The following is a 22,176-nucleotide window of genomic DNA, read 5'->3' as shown; positions in this document are numbered from 1 at the left end:
ACAGGAAGATATAGACGAGATGGTCAAATGGGCAGAAAAGTGGTAGATGGAATTTAACACTGAAAAGTGTGAGGTGATACATTTTGGAAAGTATAATTTGACAAGGACGTATTCAGTGAATGGCCTGACACTGGCAAGTTATAAGGAGCAAAGGGACTTTGGCTTGTTTGTCTATCAATCTCTGAAGGTAGAAGGGTAGGTCAACAGGGCATTGAAAAAGGCATCTGGGGCACTTGCCTTTATTAATCAAGGCACAGATTGCGAAAGCAGGAAGGTCATATTGGAGTTGTCTCAAACTTTGGTGAGTCCATTCTGGTCGACACATTTTAGGAAGGATGTAAGGAAGGGAGGAGGTCCAGATGACACTCAACATGATGTTGCCTGGGATCTTTGGGTTAAAGTAACATGTGCTCCCAGTGATAGTTTTGATCAATTCCTTGTTTCAGACATTAACGAGTGCCAGACTGGGAACAACACATGCTCTGATTTAGCTGTCTGCACAAACACTCCAGGAAGTTTCTCATGTCGCTGTTTCCAGGGTATTGACGATACCAATCCGACAAACCCAGGAACAAATTGCTCAGGTAAAGGCCTGAATTCTTTTAACCAGGAATGATCGGACAGTATACAATATTGGAAATAATTCTTAGTCAAGTTAATGTGTGACTGTTTAAAATAATTGCCTGACATTCCTTTCACTGTATGTTGATTTTAAGTATTATAATTTGGTTGCTAATTAATGATGCCAAATAGTTTTGAAGTGAGATGATCCATAGGAGGTGTGCTCTATTCACGCAGAATTCCACAGTGTCACACCAGAAGAGCTTTTATTTTTAAACAATTTAAACATTATGGGGTACCCATAAAATGTTACCAGGAAAACAGTTTTTGCGCATATATATATCAAATAAATTCCGACATATAACTCCCATTGAATATTGAAGCATTCGATACGGTACCACACATAGAATCATAGAATTTGCAGTGTAGAAGGAGGTAATTCGGCCCATCGAGTCTACATCGGCCCTTGGAAAGAGCACCCTATCCCCATAACCCAGTAACCTCACCTAACCTTTTTTGAACACTAAGGGCAATTTAGCATGGCCAATGCACCAAACGTTTGGACACAAAAGTCTACTTTTCGTAAGATAAGAGCCCATGATTTTGGGGGTAATGCATGGATAGAGGATTGATCGATGACAAAGGGTCAGCATCTGAGGGATAGTTTCAGGATGCTAACTTGCCACAGGGATCACTGCTGGGGCCATAATTATTTCCAAAATATTCTAATGACTTGGACGAGGGAAGTGAATGTATTATTACCAAATTTGCAGATGACACAAAATAGGTGGGAAGGCAAATGGTGATGATAACACATAGATTCTACACGGGCTACAGACAGATTAGGTGAGTGGGCAAAAACTTGGCAGATGGGATATAATATAGGAAAACCTTTGGTTATGCACATTGGTAGGAAGAATAAAGGAGCTGAATATTATCCAGATGGAGAAAGGTTGCAGAAAGCTGCAGCAGAGAGGGATTTGGGTGTCCTCAAATTGGGAATTGCAAAAAGCTAGCGTGCATGTTTAGCAGGTCACAGGGAAGACAAATGAAATGATGGCCTTTATTGAACGGGCATGGAGTATAAAAATAGGGAAGAACCCCAAAAACTATACAAGACACCAGTTGGATCAGACCTGGAATACTAGGAACAGATTTGGTCCCCCTTATCTATGGAAAGATATACTGGCATTGGCGGCAGTGGACAGAAGATTCACTCGGTAGGTCCCAGGTATGGAGGGATTTTCTTATGAGGGTAGGTTGAGCAGTTTGGCCTGTACACATTGGAGTTTAGAAGAATGAGCGGCAAACTTGTTGAAATACATGGGATTCTCAGGGGACTTGACAGGGCAAATACTGAGAGTCTCGGATCAGAGGGTTATCTCAGAGTAAGTGGTCGTCTATTTAAGATTGAGATAAGGAGGAATTCCTTCTCTCAGAGAGTAGTGAATCGTTAATTATGTTCAAGGCTAAGAGAGGCCGATTTCTAATAAGTTAGGGGACCAAGGGTTATGGGGATCAGGCAGGAAAGTGTAGTTGAGGATTATCATATCAGATCAGTCATGTTCTCATTGAATGGTGGAGCAGACTCAGCGGCCCAAATGACCTACTTATGCTCCTACGTCTTATGGCCTTATGGTCTGATGAACAGCATTGTTACATCCTGGAGTATCAGCGAGAACCTGACGGGTACATTACCATGAGAAGTAGAATACTCTAAGATCCTTTCTAGCTCAAACGCACAAATGACCCCTTTTTAATGTGAGTTGTAAGTTAAAGCAAGTGGCTGTGTTGCTAATTTTTATCTGAACAACTATTGGAAAGGAAGATCTTGGGATAAAGATTTTTCTTAGTCACCAGTGCAGATCAGAGATAGTGAATGGTGGAATGAGACAGCACAGGGTGAGGCCATTTAGCCCATCATTTGTGCTGGGTCTTGTAAAGGTTTGTCCAGTTAGTCTCACTCATCTGCCATCTCCGCATTGCCCTAGATTTTGGTTTCTATTCAAGTATGTTCCCAAATCCCTTTTGAACGTTACTATAAACTGTGTTTCCACCCTTGATTCAGGTACTGTTTCTAGATCATAACAACTAAATACATCAATTAAATTCTCTTCTCCTCCTTGCCTTTCTTACCTGTCTTGACTCCATTCAATTTTCTTTCGCTTTAACTTGCCACCGGCCGAGACAAAGTCATGCCAAATGGGGTTTTAAATGAAGAAGGTTTTCCATTGCGCCACCCTTCAAAGGACTTTACCTTCATTATCAACTGCCCTTTTTGTACCTACAGATCCCGTTTTGGACGCTTATAACGGGGCGCCAAGATGACCCCGCTATCACTGCTGGTTTTTATTTAGCCTCAGTCAGGAACCGCCCCGCGAAGGCTGCTCCTACCTCATTTCCTACACCGATCCGCTCAGCTCTTCAGTGTAGGATGATGATTCGCGGATTGGGGTGCCATTTTAAAATCTTTACCCCCGACCCCGCCTGCTCCGATGCCGCGGCCTCCTGAGCACCCTCTCTCCCCCCCAGATTGCTCCAGTGTACCTCAAGATTGGTCAGCAAGTGTATAAATACAAGCAATCTGACAAATTATTAAAAGTTGCTTGATTTTAATTTTCATTTTAAGTTGCAACAGTGCTGCAACAGGACTAATCTTGAGCTTCACTGCCTCATCAACAAATCTAATTTCAACACTTGCTGCCACTTTAACTGCTGTACCTTCTCAGATATCTGAGAATGTCGCCACCCCATCAGCTCACCTAATGCCAGTGGCCGAACACCAAACCCAGCGAGCAGCGTAAACCCTGCCCTCACCAACACTTTCTCTCATACAAACTAACCTCACTCCACCTCCAATAAACAGTTGTGTGGGTGTAGCATTGGTGCATTCAACTACAATTTCTGCCAACAGTTATCAACGGAACGACCTCTGCCACCACCAGCTCTCCCACGACAACCGTAATGACCTCCTCTGCTCGTCCAACAACAACTCTGACAACAGTTATCAGCGGAACGACCTCTGCCACCACCAGCTCTCCCACAACAACCGCGACGACCACCTCTGCTCGTCCAACAACACCTCTGACAACAGTTATCAGCGGAACGACCTCTGCCACCACCAGCTCTCCCACAACAACCGCGACGACCACCTCTGCTCGTCCAACAACACCTCTGACAACAGTTATCAGCGGAACGACCTCTGCCACCACCAGCTCTCCCACAACAACCGTAATGACCTCCTCTGCTCGTCCAGCAACAGCTCTGACAACAGTTATCAGCGGAACGACCTCTGCCACCACCAGCTCTCCCACAACAACCGTAATGACCTCCTCTACTCGTCCAGCAACAACTCTGACAACAGTTATCAGCGGAACGAACTCTGCCACCACCAGTTCTCCCACCACAACCGCGACGACCACCTCTGCTCGTCCAACAACAACTCTGACAACAGTTATCAGTGGAACGACCTCTGCCACCACCAGTTCTCCCACAACAACTGTAATGACCTCCTCTGCTCATCCAGCAACAACTCTGACAACAGTTATCAGCGGAACGACCTCTGCCACCACCAGCTCTCCCACCACAACCGCGACGACCACCTCTGCTCGTCCAGCAACAACTCCGACAACCAGCTCTACAGTAACCACCACTAGTGCCACCACCACAGCCACTGCTGGTCCATCCTGTGGTAAGTTGTTTGATTATTTGATATAACAGAGCTAATGTTTACTCAGTAATTAATGGAGAATCGTCATATCATGGCTCTCTGTTAATTACAGGCCACATTTGATTGGATGTTGAAAAAATATATTTAAGTTGGGATCTTACTGTAGATTACTGCAAGTCAAAGAAACAAAGCACATTATGGCCAAGTTCACCAGCCTGCCGGTTGATAATTCATGGGTAATACTGTACATACCTGAATTTCCGATACCTGCTATCGGTAGGCAGATTTTTCCGCCAACAATACAAACTTAGAACAAATAAGAGCGGGGGGGGGGGGGGGGGGGGGGGGTGGCACGGTGGCATAGTGATTAGCACTGCTGCCTCACTGCACCAGGGACCCGGGTTCAATTCTGGCCTCAGGTCATTGTCTGTGTGGAGTCTGCACGTTCTCCCCATCTCTGCATGCATTTCCTCCCACAGTCCGAAGCTGTGCGGGTCAGGTGGATTGCCATGATAAATTGCCCCGTAGTGTCCAAAGATTAGGTGGGGTGACAGGGTTAGGACGGGGGGAGTCTAGTTCGGGTGCACTTTTGGAGGGTTGGTGCAGATTCGATTGGCCGAATGGCCTCTTTCTGCAGTGTAGGGATTCTATGATTCTATAAGCACATATTCGGTTACTGTTTGAAAAGATGAACTGTTGCTAATTTCCCGGTAAGAAAAGTGATCCATGATGATTTAATATAGGATGCAAGGTTGAATGGTCCGCTGGGGTTTCATTGGCAGAACTTTACTCTTGTGATTAAATGGATTAGAGTGAAGGTTATCAAGTGCAGAATACATGGAGATAGCGGATCGGTTTGGGTGATGGATCATATCCTCTTGTGCTTTCCGCAATACATATTTTGAATGCAATATTAAGAAAATGTCATTACAGTGTGCATTCTTAATTGTTACATTCAATCCATTCATTGCTGAAGATACCACTAGAGTTCTTCCTCTCCAGTTATTTTTCCCTAGTAGGATGTCATACGTTTTATGTCAATATATTTAAGTGTTTAGGATGACAATGATTCAGATGCTTCAGTACAAAGATGTGTGATTTTATTACAGACCCACTGAAATTCATTCGTATTCGTTTTGTAACGGTGGAAAGTGAGACAATTTCCATCACCTGGGATACAAACAATGCAATCAAAAAGCCCGTCTTCAAAGTCACAATCTCCACATCTCCAGTGACGAACATTGAAACTACCCAAAAAGAAGCTACATTCAATAACCTCCAGCCAAGTATTGAATATGAGATTACAGTTTCCACAACAACGTGCGGTCAACTGCAGACAATTACAGAGAAAGTCAGGACAGGTACGTTGCTCAAGCATTATGTTGCTGCTGTTCTTCCCGCAGAGCTCCCAGATGCTTGTTAGCTGGAATATTTGGAATCCGTACTGGGGCAAGTGTACAGTGCAGTCCAGTTTAGGATTAACAGCAAGGTGAACCAATGAAGAACTGAAAGCATTTATCCATTAAATTAGGTGCATAGACCTGCAGCATTGGAGTTACATTGCCCATTTGCGATGGTGCAAATTACATTGGAGAGTGGGAAAGGAGAAAATCCACAATACATTGGTTCTGGATGGGCTGAGCAGATTTTCGCATTCTAAATTTTAAAAATTTCTCGACGGGGTGGCATGGTGGCTCAGTGGTTAGCACTGCTGCCTGACAGTGTCAGGGACACAGGTTCAATTCCAGCCTCGGGTGATTGCCTGTGTGGAGTTTGCACTTTCTCCCGGGGTGCTCCGGTTTCCTCCCACAGAACAAAGATGTGCAGATTTTGTGGATTGGCCGTGATAAATTGCCTCTTTGTGTCCAAAGATGTGCCGGTCAGGTGGGGTATGAGGTTACGGGGATAGGGTGGGGGAGTGGGCCTGGGTAGGGAGATCTTTCAGAGGGTTAGTGCAGACTTGATGGGTTGAATGGCCTCTTTCTCCGCAGGAAGAATTCAACGTTTCTATTGTGGTTAACTCATGAATGTGAATCATTCCCACAACACCCGTGACTTGAGCTGGAATACACATGTAGAAATTTGATCGCGCCTCCTCCGCACGCCCCACGGCCAAAAAACATGTCCGAGCTACGAGATGAAGCTGGGCCTTTAATTCCAGATTCATGCTGCCTGCTGTTTTACCTCATTGCAGTGTCAACCAGTTTTAACCTTGCTGTTGGTTGGCTGAATCCCCGAGCAATAGACTAATATTGTAACTGGCGAACGCAGGCAAACCTGGCAACTGAAAGCTAACATGCACCTTTTGAAGGGAAGGCATTGAAGCTGGAGCAGGGGTTAGGAGTCCTTTGTGGGATGATTCTGAACATGGAATGATAGAAGATTGACACACCGTGGGAGAGAGCTGAAAGATCAATCTTCAGTGTCCCTCGGTTTTCTGAATCATGATGTTCATTTGCCAGGCTAATGCCCTTATGGGATTGTCTGCTGGCACCATAGGTGGGACTCATGGGTTAGGCTTAACCCATAAGGACACAACTATATCACCTCGCAATGACTTTACTGTGAAAGAAAAGAGAGAAACTGGTTTAAGGGTGAGCATGTGGGAAGATCAGCATAACCTAAAAATAGGACCAAATCATGTTTTCCTTCAATGAAAAGGCTCTCAACTGAGGAATGTTTTTTTCTGCTGGGAAGTGGCTAAGGAAGACATTTGACAGGATTCTCCTTTGCCCGACACCGATATCGTAATCGGGCGTCGAATCCCTTTTTGCGACCGAATCGGGGGCGGTGCCTGTTTTCAGATGCTCCGCCCCCTCCAAAGCACTGGCGGTGAAGGTTCAGCACTGGTTTTGGCGTTTGAAAACGCCACAGTTCCCACGCCGGCATCGGCACTTTGCTCCAAAATCAGAGAATCCAACCCATGGTATTCCAAATTTTTTGACAAAATATTACTTGGATCTGGACCAATGACGCAGAAAGATGAGTTCAAATTCCAGCAACTGCAGGAGAAATTAAATCCACCTTATTAAATGTTGTCCCAAATCCATGCCAAGATACGGTAAAAAAAACTTGCCCAGAGGGGCAAATCCCAGCCTCCGAAAAGCACACCAGAGTCTTGTCTCAGAGGTTGTAATACTGATACCGGCATTGTTAGCCACAGTCTGATGCTATTTGAACCTATCGCTCGAGCAACATGAATGAAATTTATATAATTTACACATATGATTTATATTTCTCTTCAAAGCTGCTGCTGTGTTGGAGGCAGCAACAAGAATTACAAATGTGGACTTTATACCAGCATTTAGCAACAGGGAGAGCAAGCAGTTCAAAAACTTTTCAGAGGATTTCACTGTTGATGTAAGTTATTTTTTATGTGTGGTGGGATATTCACTCGACTGACTGATGCCACATTTCTAAGTCAACATTTACTCATAATAATTGCTGGCCCTTGGGTGTAAGGTTTAGTCATACTGTAATAACCAACTTGGGGCGCAATCTACTGGCCACGTTATGCCCGAAAGGCAGCGGGGGTGAACAGTAGATGCTGGGAGATCCCTCTTCCTGGATCTACACTGCTCACCACGCCTCACGAGATCTAACGTGATCTTGCGAAACGTTGCGATGTGAATCCCGGCAATTGTGGGCGGATCAACTTTTAGCACATCTGCATGTTAGAGTGAGACAGGTGGCATTGCCAGCTGGCAGGGGCACTGCAGGATGCCAGGGTGGCAGTGCCAAGGTGCTAAACTGGCATTTATCTCGTGATGGGGATTGGGTCCGTTGGTGCCCTGCGCGCATACGTGTGGGATCAGCAGGTTTGCGGATGACGCAAAGATTGGCCGGGTGGTTAACAGTGAGGTTGAGTGTCTTGGGTTAGATGAAGAGAGAGATGAGATGGTCAAATGGGCAGAAAAGTGGCAGAGGGAATTTAACGCTGAAATGTGTGAGGTTATACATTTTCGAAGGATTAATTTGACAAGGATGTATTCAATGAATGGCCTGACACTGGGAAGTTCTAAGAAACAAAGAAACCTTGGCCTGTTTGTCCATAGATCTCTGAAGGTGGAGGGCAGTTTAATAGGGTGAGGAAAAGGGCATATGGGACACTTGCCTTTCTCAATCAAAGCATAAATTAAAAAAGCAGGGAGGTCATGTTGGAGTTGTATAGGACTTTGGTGAGGCCACCATTCTTGTCATCACATTATAGGAAGGATATAATTAAGCTGGAGGAGGTGCAGTTGAGACTTACCACAATGTTGCCTGGGATGAAACATTTAAGTTATGAATAGAGGTTGGATAGGCTTGGGTTGTTTTGGGTGGAGTAGAGAAGAGGGAGGGGTGACCTGCTCGAGGTGTCCAAGATTATGAGGGGCATGGACAGGGTAAATAGGGAGCAGCTGTTCCCTTAGTTGAAGGGTCAGTCATGAGGAGGCAAAGTTTCAACGTGAGGGGTAGTTGGTTTACAGGGGATTTGAGAAAAAACATTTTTTACCCTGGGGGTGATGACGGTCTGGAATGCACTGCGGGGGAGGGTTTAGAGGTGGGTTGTCTTTCACCCTTTAAAAAGTACCTGGATGAGCTCTTGACACGTCATAACATTCAGTGTGGACTATATGTCCAGCTCAGGAGTTCAGGTTCAAGCAACAGCTTCTCAACTCTCAGGGAAAGGTGTCGTTAACTGAAACAAAGCTGGACACACCTCCATTTGCAGGCATTAGAATACTGTGGGAAGTCCTTATTTCAATATTTAGAGGCGTAAAGTTTGATGCTCATGTTCTCTGGCGGGAGTGTAGTGGAGAGACAAATGTTAGAAGTGGATATCTGTTTTCTCTTTCAGCTGGTGATTGGATTCAGCAAACGACTTCAGAATTTACACAAAACTGGAAAACTTATAATTATTATCATATCCATTAGAGAAGGGAGCCTACTTGTGAATTTTACAGTGGCAGTGTCAACAAACGTGAGTGTCACGACAGCCAGCGTCGCAGAAGCGCTCACTGAATCGTTAAACAATAGTCAAATGTTCGCTGTAGATCTTCGAAACACAACTATTGCAGGTAAGGAGTTCTAACAAAAGCATTTCAACCACTGGTTTCATAAGTCTTCGCAAGTATCGAGAAGGATGTATTTTTTTAGATTGTAAAAGTTAAATGAACAGATGGGGCCTTTCATCCAGTCTAAATAGAGGCAAGTTTCAGTTAACTGATGCCAAGTTTGGGTTTTATGAGGCTGGTACTTGGCAGTTTGGAGGAGACAATGTACAGGGCCTGACAGATGTTTAGTATCCCATAGATGTTTTGTTTGGTTGTCCAGTTTGATTGATTCTGTGAGGTGAAAGTCTTTGATTCAAACCATCGCAACATCACGATTCAGCTGCGTCACACTGACCAACTCCGAAGTTTGCTGTTGGCTGGAATGGACGATCAACAGAAAGCAACCCATTGCCAATAGCTTACAAAATGTTGAATGCAAATTTTTGTGAGGAGCTGCAGAGCACTGTCCAGGAGCTGGATCCTCTGGTCTGCTAGCCACGTGTTTGTCGGTAGCAGCATTCTATCTTCCCGTCATTTGTCAGTGGAATTCCGGCTCAGTCTTAATTGCCAATATGTGTCCCCTTCAATTAAAGGCCCTGAAAGAATTGTTTCTCAATGAAGTAAATCCCCATGAATTATAATGAAAACAAAAAAGGTAAAGGAACTACCAGATAGTCCTTGGTTGATGGGATCAGTGTTTCGGATTAGGAACGTAATCTGATTTTTATACTTTACAAATTTCAGATTAAGGTAAAATGTCTGAAGGCCTAAGTTCTGCTTGCTCTCTGCAATACAGTGACTAGCCATAATGTTACCACATTAATGATTCTGTTGGAAATACAGGACTTCAAAAATATACCTGCTCGGTTTACAAGGCCTTCAGCATACAGTTAATGTTCAGAATTCTCACTTATTTCATATTTCACAGAAACTGCATTCCCACGGAAGGCTCCTTTTCTGCCATGGGGTTGGCGTTTCTAGACACTGCTTTGATCTATTTTTATTCATTCCAGACTCCTTCCTAAGGCTTTCACTTCCTAACAGTTTCAAGCGTGCAAAAGTTGGACTTGCCAGCTGGCATTTTGTTGCTTGAACCTTTGCAGAATTGTAACACCAAGGCTGGGAAATGGGGAGCACTTCTTATTTCAGACGCCCTGTGTCTCCCTCACGTCCTCGAGTGCTACAACCCTCGGAGATCTCTGTGCTCCTTCCATCCAGGGCTCCTGCACATAGTCCAATTTTGATTGCTCACCCAATGGCCGCCACGCCTTCAGCTTACTGGGTCCGAACCTCTGGAATTCCCTCCTCAAACCTTTGGTCTCTCTCCCGCTGTCTCCTTCTTTAAGATCTTTATAATTGGATTGGATTGGATTTGTTTATTGTCACGTGTTCCAAGATACAGTGAAAAGTATTTTTCTGCGAGCAGCTCAACAGATCATTAAGTGCATGGGAAGAAAAGGGAATAAAAGAAAATACATAATAGGGCAACACAAGATGCACAATGCAACTACAAAAGACCGGCATTGGGTGAAACACACAGGGGTGTAGTGTTAATCAGGTCAGTCCATAAGAGGGTCGTTTAGGAGTCTGCTAACAGTGGGGAATAAGCTGTTTTTGAGTCTGTTCGTGCGTGCTCTCAGACTTCTGTATCTCCTGCCCGATAGAAGAAGTTGAAGTCAGCCAGGTGGGAGGGTCTTTGATTTTGCTGCCCGCTTTCCCCAGGCAGAGGAAGGTGCAGAAGGAATTAATGGATGGGAGGCAGGGTCGTGTGATGGACTGAGCTGTGCTCATGACTCTCTGAAGTTTCTTGCGGTCTTGGGCCGAGCAGTTGCCATACCAGGCTGTGATGCAGCCAGATAGGATGCTTTCTATTTAACCGACCTGTTGACCAAGCTTTTGATCTCCTGTCATTTGTCTATGTGGCTCAGTGCCAGATAGTGTTTGATAATATTGTTGTGGAGCACCTTGGGGTGGTTCTGTGAATGGAATCTCTAATTTAATGGCAGTTTATTATGGGGAGATTTTTTCAACCTGGGTCGGAACTGAGTGCAAATGAATTCTAACTACCCACACTCATTTTCTTGTGAATGTCATGAACTCAAGAGGGTGCAGCGAGATCATCAGAGCTGGGGGAAAACTCAAGGGTGAAAACAATGGGATGATGGTTTTACAATTCTGTGCTCAGGATATTTCAATCATTTTTCTTCTGTATGTCTTGTGACAGAGCAAGACAGCTGCCAGCCAGGGCTGAATGACTGTTCAGGTAATGGAATATGTATAAGACAGAACGCAAGCTACACCTGTCAGTGTAATGCTGGGTTCAATGACACAAGCCCCAGTGTACCTGGCAGGAAGTGTGAAGGTAGGACATTGCCTAAGTTGAACGTGATTTGAAATCATTGGGTTAAAGTAATTTGTGCTCCAAGTGATAGTTTTGATCAATTCCTTGTTTCAGACATTGACGAGTGCCAGACTGGGATCAATACGTGCTCTGATTTAGCTGCCTGCACAAACACTCCAGGAAGTTTCTCGTGTCGCTGTCTCCAGGGGACTAACGATATCAATCCGACAAACCCAGGAACAAATTGCTCAGGTAAAGGCCTGTATAAAAATAGGGAAGAACCCCTAAAACTGTACAAGACACCAGTTGGATCAGACCTGGAATACTAGGAACAAATTTTGTCCCCTTATCTATGGAAAGATATACTGGGGTTGGCGGCAGTGGACAGAAGGTTCATTCGGTCTATCCCAGGCATGGAGGGAGTTTCTTATGAGGATAGGTTGAGCAGTTTGGCCAGCACTCATTGGAATTTAGAGGAATGAGCGGCGACTTTATTGAGATACATAGGATTCTCAGGGGACTTGACAAAGCAGATACTGAGAGTCTAAGACCAGAGGGCATTATCTCAGAGTCAGGGGTCGCCATTTAAGATAGAGATAAGGAGGAATTCCTTCTCTCACTGGGTAGTGAATCGTTAAGTATGTTGAAGGCTACGTATGCCGATTTTTAATCAGTTAGGGAATCAAGGGTTATAGAGATAAGGTAGGAAAGTGGAGTTGAGGATTATATCAGATCAGTCATGTTCTCACTGAATGGTGGAGCAGACTTGATGGCCCAAATGACCTACTTCTGCTCAAACGTCTCATGGGTTTATGAACAGCATTTGCACGCGATCTCACGAATCGTCACAATGTGAATCCGGGCCATTGTAGGCAGATGGATTTGTAGCGAACCTGTATACTAGAGTGATACAGGTCGCATTGGCAGCTGGTGGGGGCACTGACAGTGCCAAGGTGATGCCCTGCCCACATGCAGGTGGTTACGGTGGGGGGGGGGGGGGGGGGGGTGCATGGCTGAGGGAGCCTTTACAGGTGAGTTATGGCTTTGAGGGTATTCGGGGGTAACATTGGGGGAGGGGGGGGGGTCGAGATATAAACAACATTAATGACTATGTGGGGAGGGGGGTAGGATCAGTCAGTTTGCGGATGACGCAAAGATTGGCCGGGTGGTTAACAGTGAGATTGAGAGTCTTGGGTTACAGGAAGATATAGACGAGATGGTCAAATGGGCAGAAAAGTGGCAGATGGAATTTAACACTGAAAAGTGTGAGGTGATACACTTTGGAAAGTATCATTTGACAAGGACGTATTCAGTGAATGGCCTGACACTGGGAAGTTATAAGGAGCAAAGGGACCTTGGCTTGTTTGTCTATCAATCTCTGAAGGTAGAAGGGCAGGTCAACAGGGCAGTGAAAAAGGCATCTGGGGCACTTGCCTTTATTAATCAAGGCACAGATTGCGAAAGCAGGGAGGTCATATTAGAGTTGTCTCAAACTTTGGTGAGTCCATTCTGGTCGACACATTTTAGGAAGGATGTAATTTAATGGGAGGAGGTCCAGATGACACTGAACATGATGTTGCCTAGGATCTTTGGGTTAAAGTAACATGTGCTCCAAGTGATAGTTTTGATCAATTCCTTGTTTCAGACATTGATGAGTGCCAGACTGGGAACAACATGTGCTCTGATTTAGCTGTCTGCACAAATACTCCCGGAAGTTTCTCATGTCGCTGTTTCCAGGGGATTAACGATACCAATCCGACAAACCCAGGAACAAATTGCTCAGGTAAATTATTTTAACCAGGAATGATCGGACAGTATACAATATTGAAATAATTCTTAGTGAAGTTAATGTGTGACTGTTTAATATAATTGCCTGACATTCCTTTCTCTGTATGTTGATTTTAAGTATTATAATTTGGTTGCTAATTAATGATGCCAATAGTTTTGAAGTGAGATAATCCATAGGAGGTGTGCTCTATTCACGCAGAAGACAGGAAGTAACAAATTCCACAGTGTCACACCAGAAGAGCTTTTATTTTTAAACAATTTAAACATTATGGGTTCCCATAAAATGTTACCAGGAAAACAGTTTTTGCGCATATAAATATCAAATAAATTCCGACATATAACTTCCATTGAATATTGAAGCATTCGATACGGTACCACACATAGAATCATTGAATTTACAGTGTAGAAGGAGGTAATTCGGCCCATCGAGTCTACATCGGCCCTTGGAAAGAGCACCCTATCCCCATAACCCAGTAACCTCACCTAACCTTTTTTGAACACTAAGGGCAATTTAGCATGGCCAATGCACCAAACTTTTGGACACAAAAGTCTACTTTTAGTAAGATAAGAGCCCATGATTTTGGGGGTAATGCATGGATAGAGGATTGATGGATGACAAAGGGTCAGCATATGAGGGATAGTTTCAGGATGCTAACTTGCCACAGGGATCACTGCTGGGGCCATAATTATTTCCAAAATATTCTAATGACTTGGACGAGGGAAGTGAATGTATTATTACCAAATTTGCAGATGACACAAAATAGGTGGGAAGGCAAATGGTGATGATAACACATAGATTCTACACAGGGCTACAGACAGATTAGGTGAGTGGGCAAAAACTTGGCAGATGGGATATAATATAGGAAAACCTTTGGTTATGCACATTGGTAGGAAGAATAAAGGAGCTGAATATTATCCAGATGGAGAAAGGTTGCAGAAAGCTGCAGCAGAGAGGGATTTGGGTGTCCTCAAATTGGGAATTGCAAAAAGCTAGCGTGCATGTTTAGCAGGTCACAGGGAAGACAAATGAAATGATGGCCTTTATTGAACGGGCATGGAGTATAAAAATAGGGAAGAACCCCCAAAACTATACAAGACACCAGTTGGATCAGACCTGGAATACTAGGAACAGATTTGGTCCCCCTTATCTAAGGAAAGATATACTGGCATTGGCGGCAGTGGACAGAAGATTCACTCGGTAGGTCCCAGGTATGGAGGGATTTTCTTATGAGGGTAGGTTGAGCAGTTTGGCCTGTACACATTGGAGTTTAGAAGAATGAGCGGCAAACTTATTGAAATACATGGGATTCTCAGGGGACTTGACAGGGCAAATACTGAGAGTCTCGGATCAGAGGGTTATCTCAGAGTAAGGGGTCGTCTATTTAAGATTGAGATAAGGAGGAATTCCTTCTCTCAGAGAGTAGTGAATCGTTAATTATGTTCAAGGCTAAGAGAGGCCGATTTCTAATAAGTTAGGGGACCAAGGGTTATGGGGATCAGGCAGGAAAGTGTAGTTGAGGATTATCATATCAGATCAGTCATGTTCTCATTGAATGGTGGAGCAGACTCGGCGGCCCAAATGACCTACTTATGCTCCTACGTCTTATGGCCTTATGGTCTGATGAACAGCATTGTTACATCCTGGAGTATCAGCGAGAACCTGACGGGTACATTACCATGAGAAGTAGAATACTCTAAGATCCTTTCTAGCTCAAACGCACAAATGACCCCTTTTTAATGTGAGTTGTAAGTTAAAGCAAGTGGCTGTGTTGCTAATTTTTATCTGAACAACTATTGGAAAGGAAGATCTTGGGATAAAGATTTTTCTTAGTCACCAGTGCAGATCAGAGATAGTGAATGGTGGAATGAGACAGCACAGGGTGAGGCCATTTAGCCCATCATTTGTGCTGGGTCTTGTAAAGGTTTGTCCAGTTAGTCTCACTCATCTGCCATCTCCGCATTGCCCTAGATTTTGGTTTCTATTCAAGTATGTTCCCAAATCCCTTTTGAATGTTACTATAAACTGTGTTTCCACCCTTGATTCAGGTACTGTTTCTAGATCATAACAACTAAATGCATCAATTAAATTCTCTTCTCCTCCTTGCCTTTCTTACCTGTCTTGACTCCATTCAATTTTCTTTCGCATTAACTTGCCACCGGCCGAGACAAAGTCATGCCAAATGGGGTTTTAAATGAAGAAGGTTTTCCATTGCGCCACCCTTCAAAGGACTTTACCTTCATTATCAACTGCCCTTTTTGTACCTACAGATCCCGTTTTGGACGCTTGTAACGGGGCGCCAAGATGACCCCGCTATCACTGCTGGTTTTTATTTAGCCTCAGTCAGGAACCGCCCCGCGAAGGCTGCTCCTACCTCATTTCCTACACCGATCCGCTCAGCTCTTCAGTGTAGGATGATGATTCGCGGATTGGGGTGCCATTTTTAAATCTTTACCCACGACCCCGCCTGCTCCGATGCCGCGGCCTCCTGAGCACCCTCTCTCCCCCCCAGATTGCTCCAGTGTACCTCAAGATTGGTCAGCAAGTGTATAAATACAAGCAATCTGACAAATTATTAAAAGTTGCTTGATTTTAATTTTCATTTTAAGTTGCAACAGTGCTGCAACAGGACTAATCTTGAGCTTCACTGCCTCATCAACAAATCTAATTTCAACACTTGCTGCCACTTTAACTGCTGTACCTTCTCAGATATCTGAGAATGTCGCCACCCCATCAGCTCACCTAATGCCAGTGGCCGAACACCAAACCCAGCGAGCAGCGTAAACCCTGCCCTCACCAACACTGCTCTCATACAAACTAACCTCACTCCACCTCCAATAAACAGTTGTGTGGTGTAGCATTGGTGCATTCAACTACAATTTCTGCCAACAGTTATCAACGGAACGACCTCTGCCAACACCAGCTCTCCCACGACAACCGTAATGACCACCTCTGCTCGTCCAACAACAACTCTGACAACAGTTATCAACGGAACGACCTCTGCCAACACCAGCTCTCCCACGACAACCGTAATGACCTCCTCTGCTCGTCCAGCAACAACTCTAACAACAGTTATCAACGGAACGACCTCTGCCAACACCAGCTCTCCCACCACAACCGCGACGACCACCTCTGCTCGTCCAACAACAACTCTGACAACAGTTATCAGCGGAACGACCTCTGCCACCACCAGCTCTCCCACAACAACCGTAATGACCTCCTCTGCTCGTCCAGCAACAACTCCGACAACCAGCTCTACAGTAACCACCACTAGTGCCACCACCACAGCCACTGTTGGTCCATCCTGTGGTAAGTTGCATGATTATTTGATATAAAAGAGCTAATGTTTACTCAGTAATTAAGGAGAATCGTCATGTCATGGCTCTCTGTTAATTACAGGCCACATTTGATTGGATGTTGAAAAAATATATTTACGTTGGGATCTTACTGTAGACTACTGCAAGTCAAAGAAACAAAGCACATTATGGCCAAGTTCACCAGCCTGCCGGTTGATAATTCATTGGTAATACTGTATATACCTGAATTTCCGATACCTGCTATCGGTAGGCAGATTTTTCCGCCAACAATACAAACTTAGAACAAATAAGAGGGGGGGGGGGGTGGAACGGTGGCATAGTGATTAGCACTGCTGCCTCACTGCACCAGAGACCCGGGTTTAATTCTGGCCTCAGGTCACTGTCTGTGTGGAGTCTGCACGTTCTCCCCCTCTCTGCATGCATTTCCTCCCACAGTCCGAAGCTGTGCGGGTCAGGTGGATTGCCATGATAAATTGCCCCGTAGTGTCCAAAGATTAGGTGGGGTGACAGGGTTAGGGCGGGGGGAGTCTAGTTCGGGTGCACTTTCGGAGGGTTGGTGCAGATTCGATTGGCCGAATGGCCTCTTTCTGCAGTGTAGGGATTCTATGATTCTATAAGCACATATTCGGTTACTGTTTGAAAAGATGAACTGTTGCTAATTTCCCGGTAAGAAAAGTGATCCATGATGATTTAATATAGGATGCAAGGATGAATGGTGCGCTGGGGTTTCATTGGCAGAACTTTACTCTTGTGATTAAATGGATTAGAGTGAAGGTTATCAAGTGCAGAATACATGGAGATGGCAGATCGGTTTGGGTGATGGATCATATCCTCTTGTGCTTTCCGCAATACATATTTTGAATGCAATATTAAGAAAATGTCATTACAGTGTGCATTCTTAATTGTTACATTCAATCCATTCATTGCTGAAGATACCACTAGAGTTCTTCCTCTCCAGTTATTTTTCCCTAGTAGGATGTCATACGTTTTATGTCAATATATTTAAGTGTTTAGGATGACAATGATTCAGATGCTTCAGTACAAAGATGTGTGATTTTATTACAGACCCACTGAAATTCATTCGTATTCGTTTTGTAACGGTGGAAAGTGAGACAATTTCCATCACCTGGGATACAAACAATGCAATCATAAAGCCCGTCTTCAATGTCATAATCTCCACATCTCCAGTGACGAACATTGAAACTACCCAAAAAGAAGCTACATTCAATAACCTCCAGCCAAGTATTGAATATGAGATTACAGTTTCCACAACAACGTGCGGTCAACTGCAGACAATTACAGAGAAAGTCAGGACAGGTACGTTGCTCAAGCATTATGTTGCTGCTGTTCTTCCCGCAGAGCTCCCAGATGCTTGTTAGCTGGAATATTTGGAATCTGTACTGGGGCAAGTGTACAGTGCAGTCCAGTTTAGGATTAACAGCAAGGTGAACCAATGAAGAACTGAAAGCATTTATCCATTAAATTAGGTGCATAGACCTGCAGCATTGGAGTTACATTGCACATTTGCGATGATGCAAATTACATTGGAGAGTGGGAGAGTGGGTTAGGAGTCCTTTGTGGGATGATTCTGAACATGGAATGATAGAAGATTGACACACCGTGGGAGAGAGCTGAAAGATCAATCTTCAGTGTCCCTCGGTTTTCTGAATCATGATGTTCATTTGCCAGGCTAATGCCCTTATGGGATTGTCTGCTGGCACCATAGGCGGGACTCATGGGTTAGGCTTAACCCATAAGGACACAACTATATCACCTCGCAATGACTTTACTGTGAAAGAAAAGAGAGAAACTGGTTTAAGGGTGAGCATGTGGGAAGATCAGCATAACCTAAAAATAGGACCAAATCATGTTTTCCTTCAATGAAAAGGCTCTCAACTGAGGAATGTTTTTTTCTGCTGGGAAGTGGCTAAGGAAGACATTTGACAGGATTCTCCTTTGCCCGACACCGATATCGTAATCGGGCGTCGAATCCCTTTTTGCGACCGAATCGGGGGCGGTGCCTGTTTTCAGATGCTCCGCCCCCTCCAAAGCACTGGCGGTGAAGGTTCAGCACTGGTTTTGGCGTTTGAAAACGCCACAGTTCCCACGCCGGCATCGGCACTTTGCTCCAAAATCAGAGAATCCAACCCATAGTATTCCAAATTTTTTGACAAAATATTACTTGGATCTGGACCAATGACGCAGAAAGATGAGTTCAAATTCCAGCAACTGCAGGAGAAATTAAATCCACCTTATTAAATGTTGTCCCAAATCCATGCCAAGATACAGTAAAAAAAAACTTGCCCAGAGGGGCAAATCCCAGCCTCCGAAAAGCACACCAGAGTCTTGTCTCAGAGGTTGTAATACTGATACCGGCATTGTTAGCCACAGTCTGATGCTATTTGAACCTATCGCTCGAGCAACATGAATGAAATTTATATAATTTACACATATAATTTATATTTCTCTTCAAAGCTGCCGCTGTGTTGGAGGTAGCAACAAGAATTACAAATGTGGACTTTATACCAGCATTTAGCGACAGGGAGAGCAAGCAGTTCAAAACATTTTCACAGAATTTCACTGTTGAGGTAAGTTATTTTTTATGTGTGGTGGGATATTCACTCGACTGACTGATGCCACATTTCTGTGTCAACATTTACTCATAATAATTGCTGGCCCTTGGGTGTAAGGTTTAGTCATACTGTAATAACCAACTTGGGGCGCAATCTACTGGCCACGTTATGCCCGAAAGGCAGCGGGGGTGAACAGTAGATGCTGGGAGATCCCTCTTCCTGGATCTACACGGCTCACCACGCCTCACGAGATCTAACGTGATCTTGCGAAACATCGCGATGTGAATCCCGGCAATTGTGGGCGAGTCAACTTTTAGCACATCTGCATGTTAGAGTGAGACAGGTGGCATTGCCAGCTGACAGGGGCACTGTCAGGATGCCAGGGTGGCAGTGCCAAGGTGCTTAACTGGCATTTATCTCGTGATGGGGATTGGGTCCGTTGGTGCCCTGCGCGCATACGTGTGGGATCAGCAGGTTTGCGGATGACGCAAAGATTGGCCGGGTGGTTAACAGTGAGGTTGAGTGTCTTGGGTTAGATGAAGAGAGAGATGAGATGGTCAAATGGGCAGAAAAGTGGCAGCGGGAATTTAACGCTGAAAAGTGTGAGGTTATACATTTTGGAAGGATTAATTTGACAAGGATGTATTCAATGAATGGCCTGACACTGGGAAGTTCTAAGAAAAAAAGAAACCTTGGCCTGTTTGTCCATAGATCTCTGAAGGTGAAGGGCAGTTTAATAGGGTGAGGAGAAAATATGGGAGACTTGCCTTTCTCAATCAAAGCATAAATTATAAAAGCAGGGAGGTCATGTTGGAGTTGTATAGAACTTTGGTGAGGCCACCATTCTTGTCATCACATTATAGGAAGGATATAATTAAGCTGGAGGAGGTGCAGTTGAGACTTACCACAATGTTGCCTGGGATGGAACATTTAAGTTATGAATAGAGGTTGGATAGGCTTGGGTTGTTTTGGGTGGAGTAGAGAAGAGGGAGGGGTGACCTGCTCGAGGTGTCCAAGATTATGAGGGGCATGGACAGGGTAAATAGGGAGCAGCTGTTCCCTTAGTTGAAGGGTCAGCCATGAGGAGACAAAGTTTCAACGTGAGGGGTAGGAGGTTTACAGGGGATTTGAGAAAAAAAATGTTTTACCCTGAGGGTGATGACGGTCTGGAATGCACGGCGGGGGAGGGTTTAGAGGTGGGTTGTCTTTCATCCTTTAAAAAGTACCTGGATGAGCGCTTGGCACGTCATAACATTCAAGGTTAAGGACCAAGTGCCGGCAAATGGGGCTAAGCAGGTCAGGTGTTGATGCAGACTCGACGGGCTGAAGGGACTCTTCTGCACTGTGCGATTCTGTGATTTTGTGAATTACTTAAAGAGAGACAAATTCTGCGAAGGTGTCATGAGATCAATGGCATGCATGTGGAACATTGATAAACTACAATTAAACCTGCAGCAAAACCTCCTGGAATATAATGCTGTCCTTAAGTTTCAGTGTGGACTATATATCCAGATCAGGAGTTCAGGTTAAAGCAACAGATTCTCAACTCTCAAGGAAAGGTGTCGTTAACTGAAACAAAGCTGGACACACCTCCATTTGCAGGCATTAGAATACTGTGGGACTGTGGGAAGTCCTTATTTCCAATATTTAGATGCGTACGGTTTGATGCTCATGTTCATGGCGGGAGTGTAGTGGAGAGACAAATGTTAGAAGTGGATATCTGTTTTCTCTTTCAGCTGGTGATTGGATTCAGCAAACGACTTCAGGATTTACACAGAACTGGAAAACTTATAATTATTATCATATCCATTAGAGAAGGGAGCCTACTTGTGAATTTTACAGTGGCAGTGTCAACAAACGTGAGTGTCACGACAGCCAGCGTCGCAGAAGCGCTCACTGAATCGTTAAACAATAGTCAAATGTTCGCTGTAGATCTTCGAAACACAACTATTGCAGGTAAGGAGTTCTAACAAAAGCATTTCAACCACTGGTTTCATAAGTCTTCGCAAGTATCGAGAAGGATGTATTTTTTTAGATTGTAAAAGTTAAATGAACAGATGGGGCCTTTCATCCAGTCTAAATAGAGGCAAGTTTCAGTTAACTGATGCCAAGTTTGGGTTTTATGAGGCCGGTACTTGGCAGGTTGGAGGAGGCGAGGCTGGTTTAGCTCACTCGGCTAAATCGCTGGCTTTTAAAGCAGACCAAGCAGGCCAGCAGCACGGTTCGATTCCCGTACCAGCCTCCCCAGACAGGCGCCGGAATGTGGTGACTAGGGGCTTTTCACAGTAACTTCATTGAAGTCCACTCGTGACAATAAGCGATTTTCATTTCAATGTACAGGGCCTGACAGATGTTTAGTATCCCACAGATGTTTTGTTTGGTTGTCCAGTTGATTGATTCTGTGAGGTGAAAGTCTTTGATTCAAACCATCGCAACATCACGATTCAGCTGCGTCACACTGACCAACTCCGAAGTTTGCTGTTTGCTGGAATGGACGATGAACAGAAAGCAACCCATTGCCAATAGCTTACAAAATGTTGAATGCAAATTTTTGTGAGGAGCTGCAGAGCACTGTCCAGGAGCTGGATCCTCTGGTCTGCTAGCCACGTGTTTGTCGGTAGCAGCATTCTATCTTCCCGTCATTTGTCAGTGGAATTCCGGCTCAGTCTTAATTGCCAATATGTGTCCCCTTCAATTAAAGGCCCTGAAAGAATTGTTTCTCAATGAAGTAAATCCCCATGAATTATAATGAAAACAAAAAAGGTAAAGGAACTACCAGATAGTCCTTGGTTGATGGGATCAGTGTTTCGGATTAGTAACGTAATCTGATTTTTATACTTTACAAATTTCAGATTAAGGCAAAATGTCTGAAGGCCTAAGTTCTGCTTGCTC

At 44.4% G+C, this 22,176-nt stretch overlaps 1 protein-coding gene across 20 annotated transcripts in view; it reads left to right on the top strand.

Moving 5' to 3' along the window:
• Positions 1 to 22,176, top strand: part of LOC119968751 (mucin-17-like) — a 64,283-nt gene that overhangs the window by 29,478 nt on the left and 12,629 nt on the right. For 8 of the 20 annotated variants that reach the window (XM_038801415.1, XM_038801423.1, XM_038801430.1 and 5 more), the window contains 12 exons: positions 447 to 584; positions 3,476 to 4,252; positions 5,341 to 5,592; positions 7,479 to 7,591; positions 9,072 to 9,291; positions 11,492 to 11,629; positions 11,723 to 11,860; positions 13,254 to 13,391; positions 16,287 to 16,703; positions 17,777 to 18,028; positions 19,187 to 19,299; positions 21,021 to 21,240. In XM_038801415.1, coding sequence (XP_038657343.1) covers positions 447 to 584; positions 3,476 to 4,252; positions 5,341 to 5,592; positions 7,479 to 7,591; positions 9,072 to 9,291; positions 11,492 to 11,629; positions 11,723 to 11,860; positions 13,254 to 13,391; positions 16,287 to 16,703; positions 17,777 to 18,028; positions 19,187 to 19,299; positions 21,021 to 21,240 — 2,916 coding nt within the window. The remainder of the gene's footprint in view (positions 1 to 446; positions 585 to 3,475; positions 4,253 to 5,340; positions 5,593 to 7,478; positions 7,592 to 9,071; positions 9,292 to 11,491; positions 11,630 to 11,722; positions 11,861 to 13,253; positions 13,392 to 16,286; positions 16,704 to 17,776; positions 18,029 to 19,186; positions 19,300 to 21,020; positions 21,241 to 22,176) is intronic. The other 12 variants (XM_038801426.1, XM_038801419.1, XM_038801431.1 and 9 more) reach the window with 10 other exon arrangements.

This window comes from Scyliorhinus canicula, chromosome 7 (assembly GCF_902713615.1).
Source record: "Scyliorhinus canicula chromosome 7, sScyCan1.1, whole genome shotgun sequence".
In the NCBI taxonomy this organism is placed as follows: Eukaryota; Metazoa; Chordata; class Chondrichthyes; order Carcharhiniformes; family Scyliorhinidae; genus Scyliorhinus; species Scyliorhinus canicula.
This window is presented reverse-complemented; position numbering and strand designations above follow the sequence as displayed.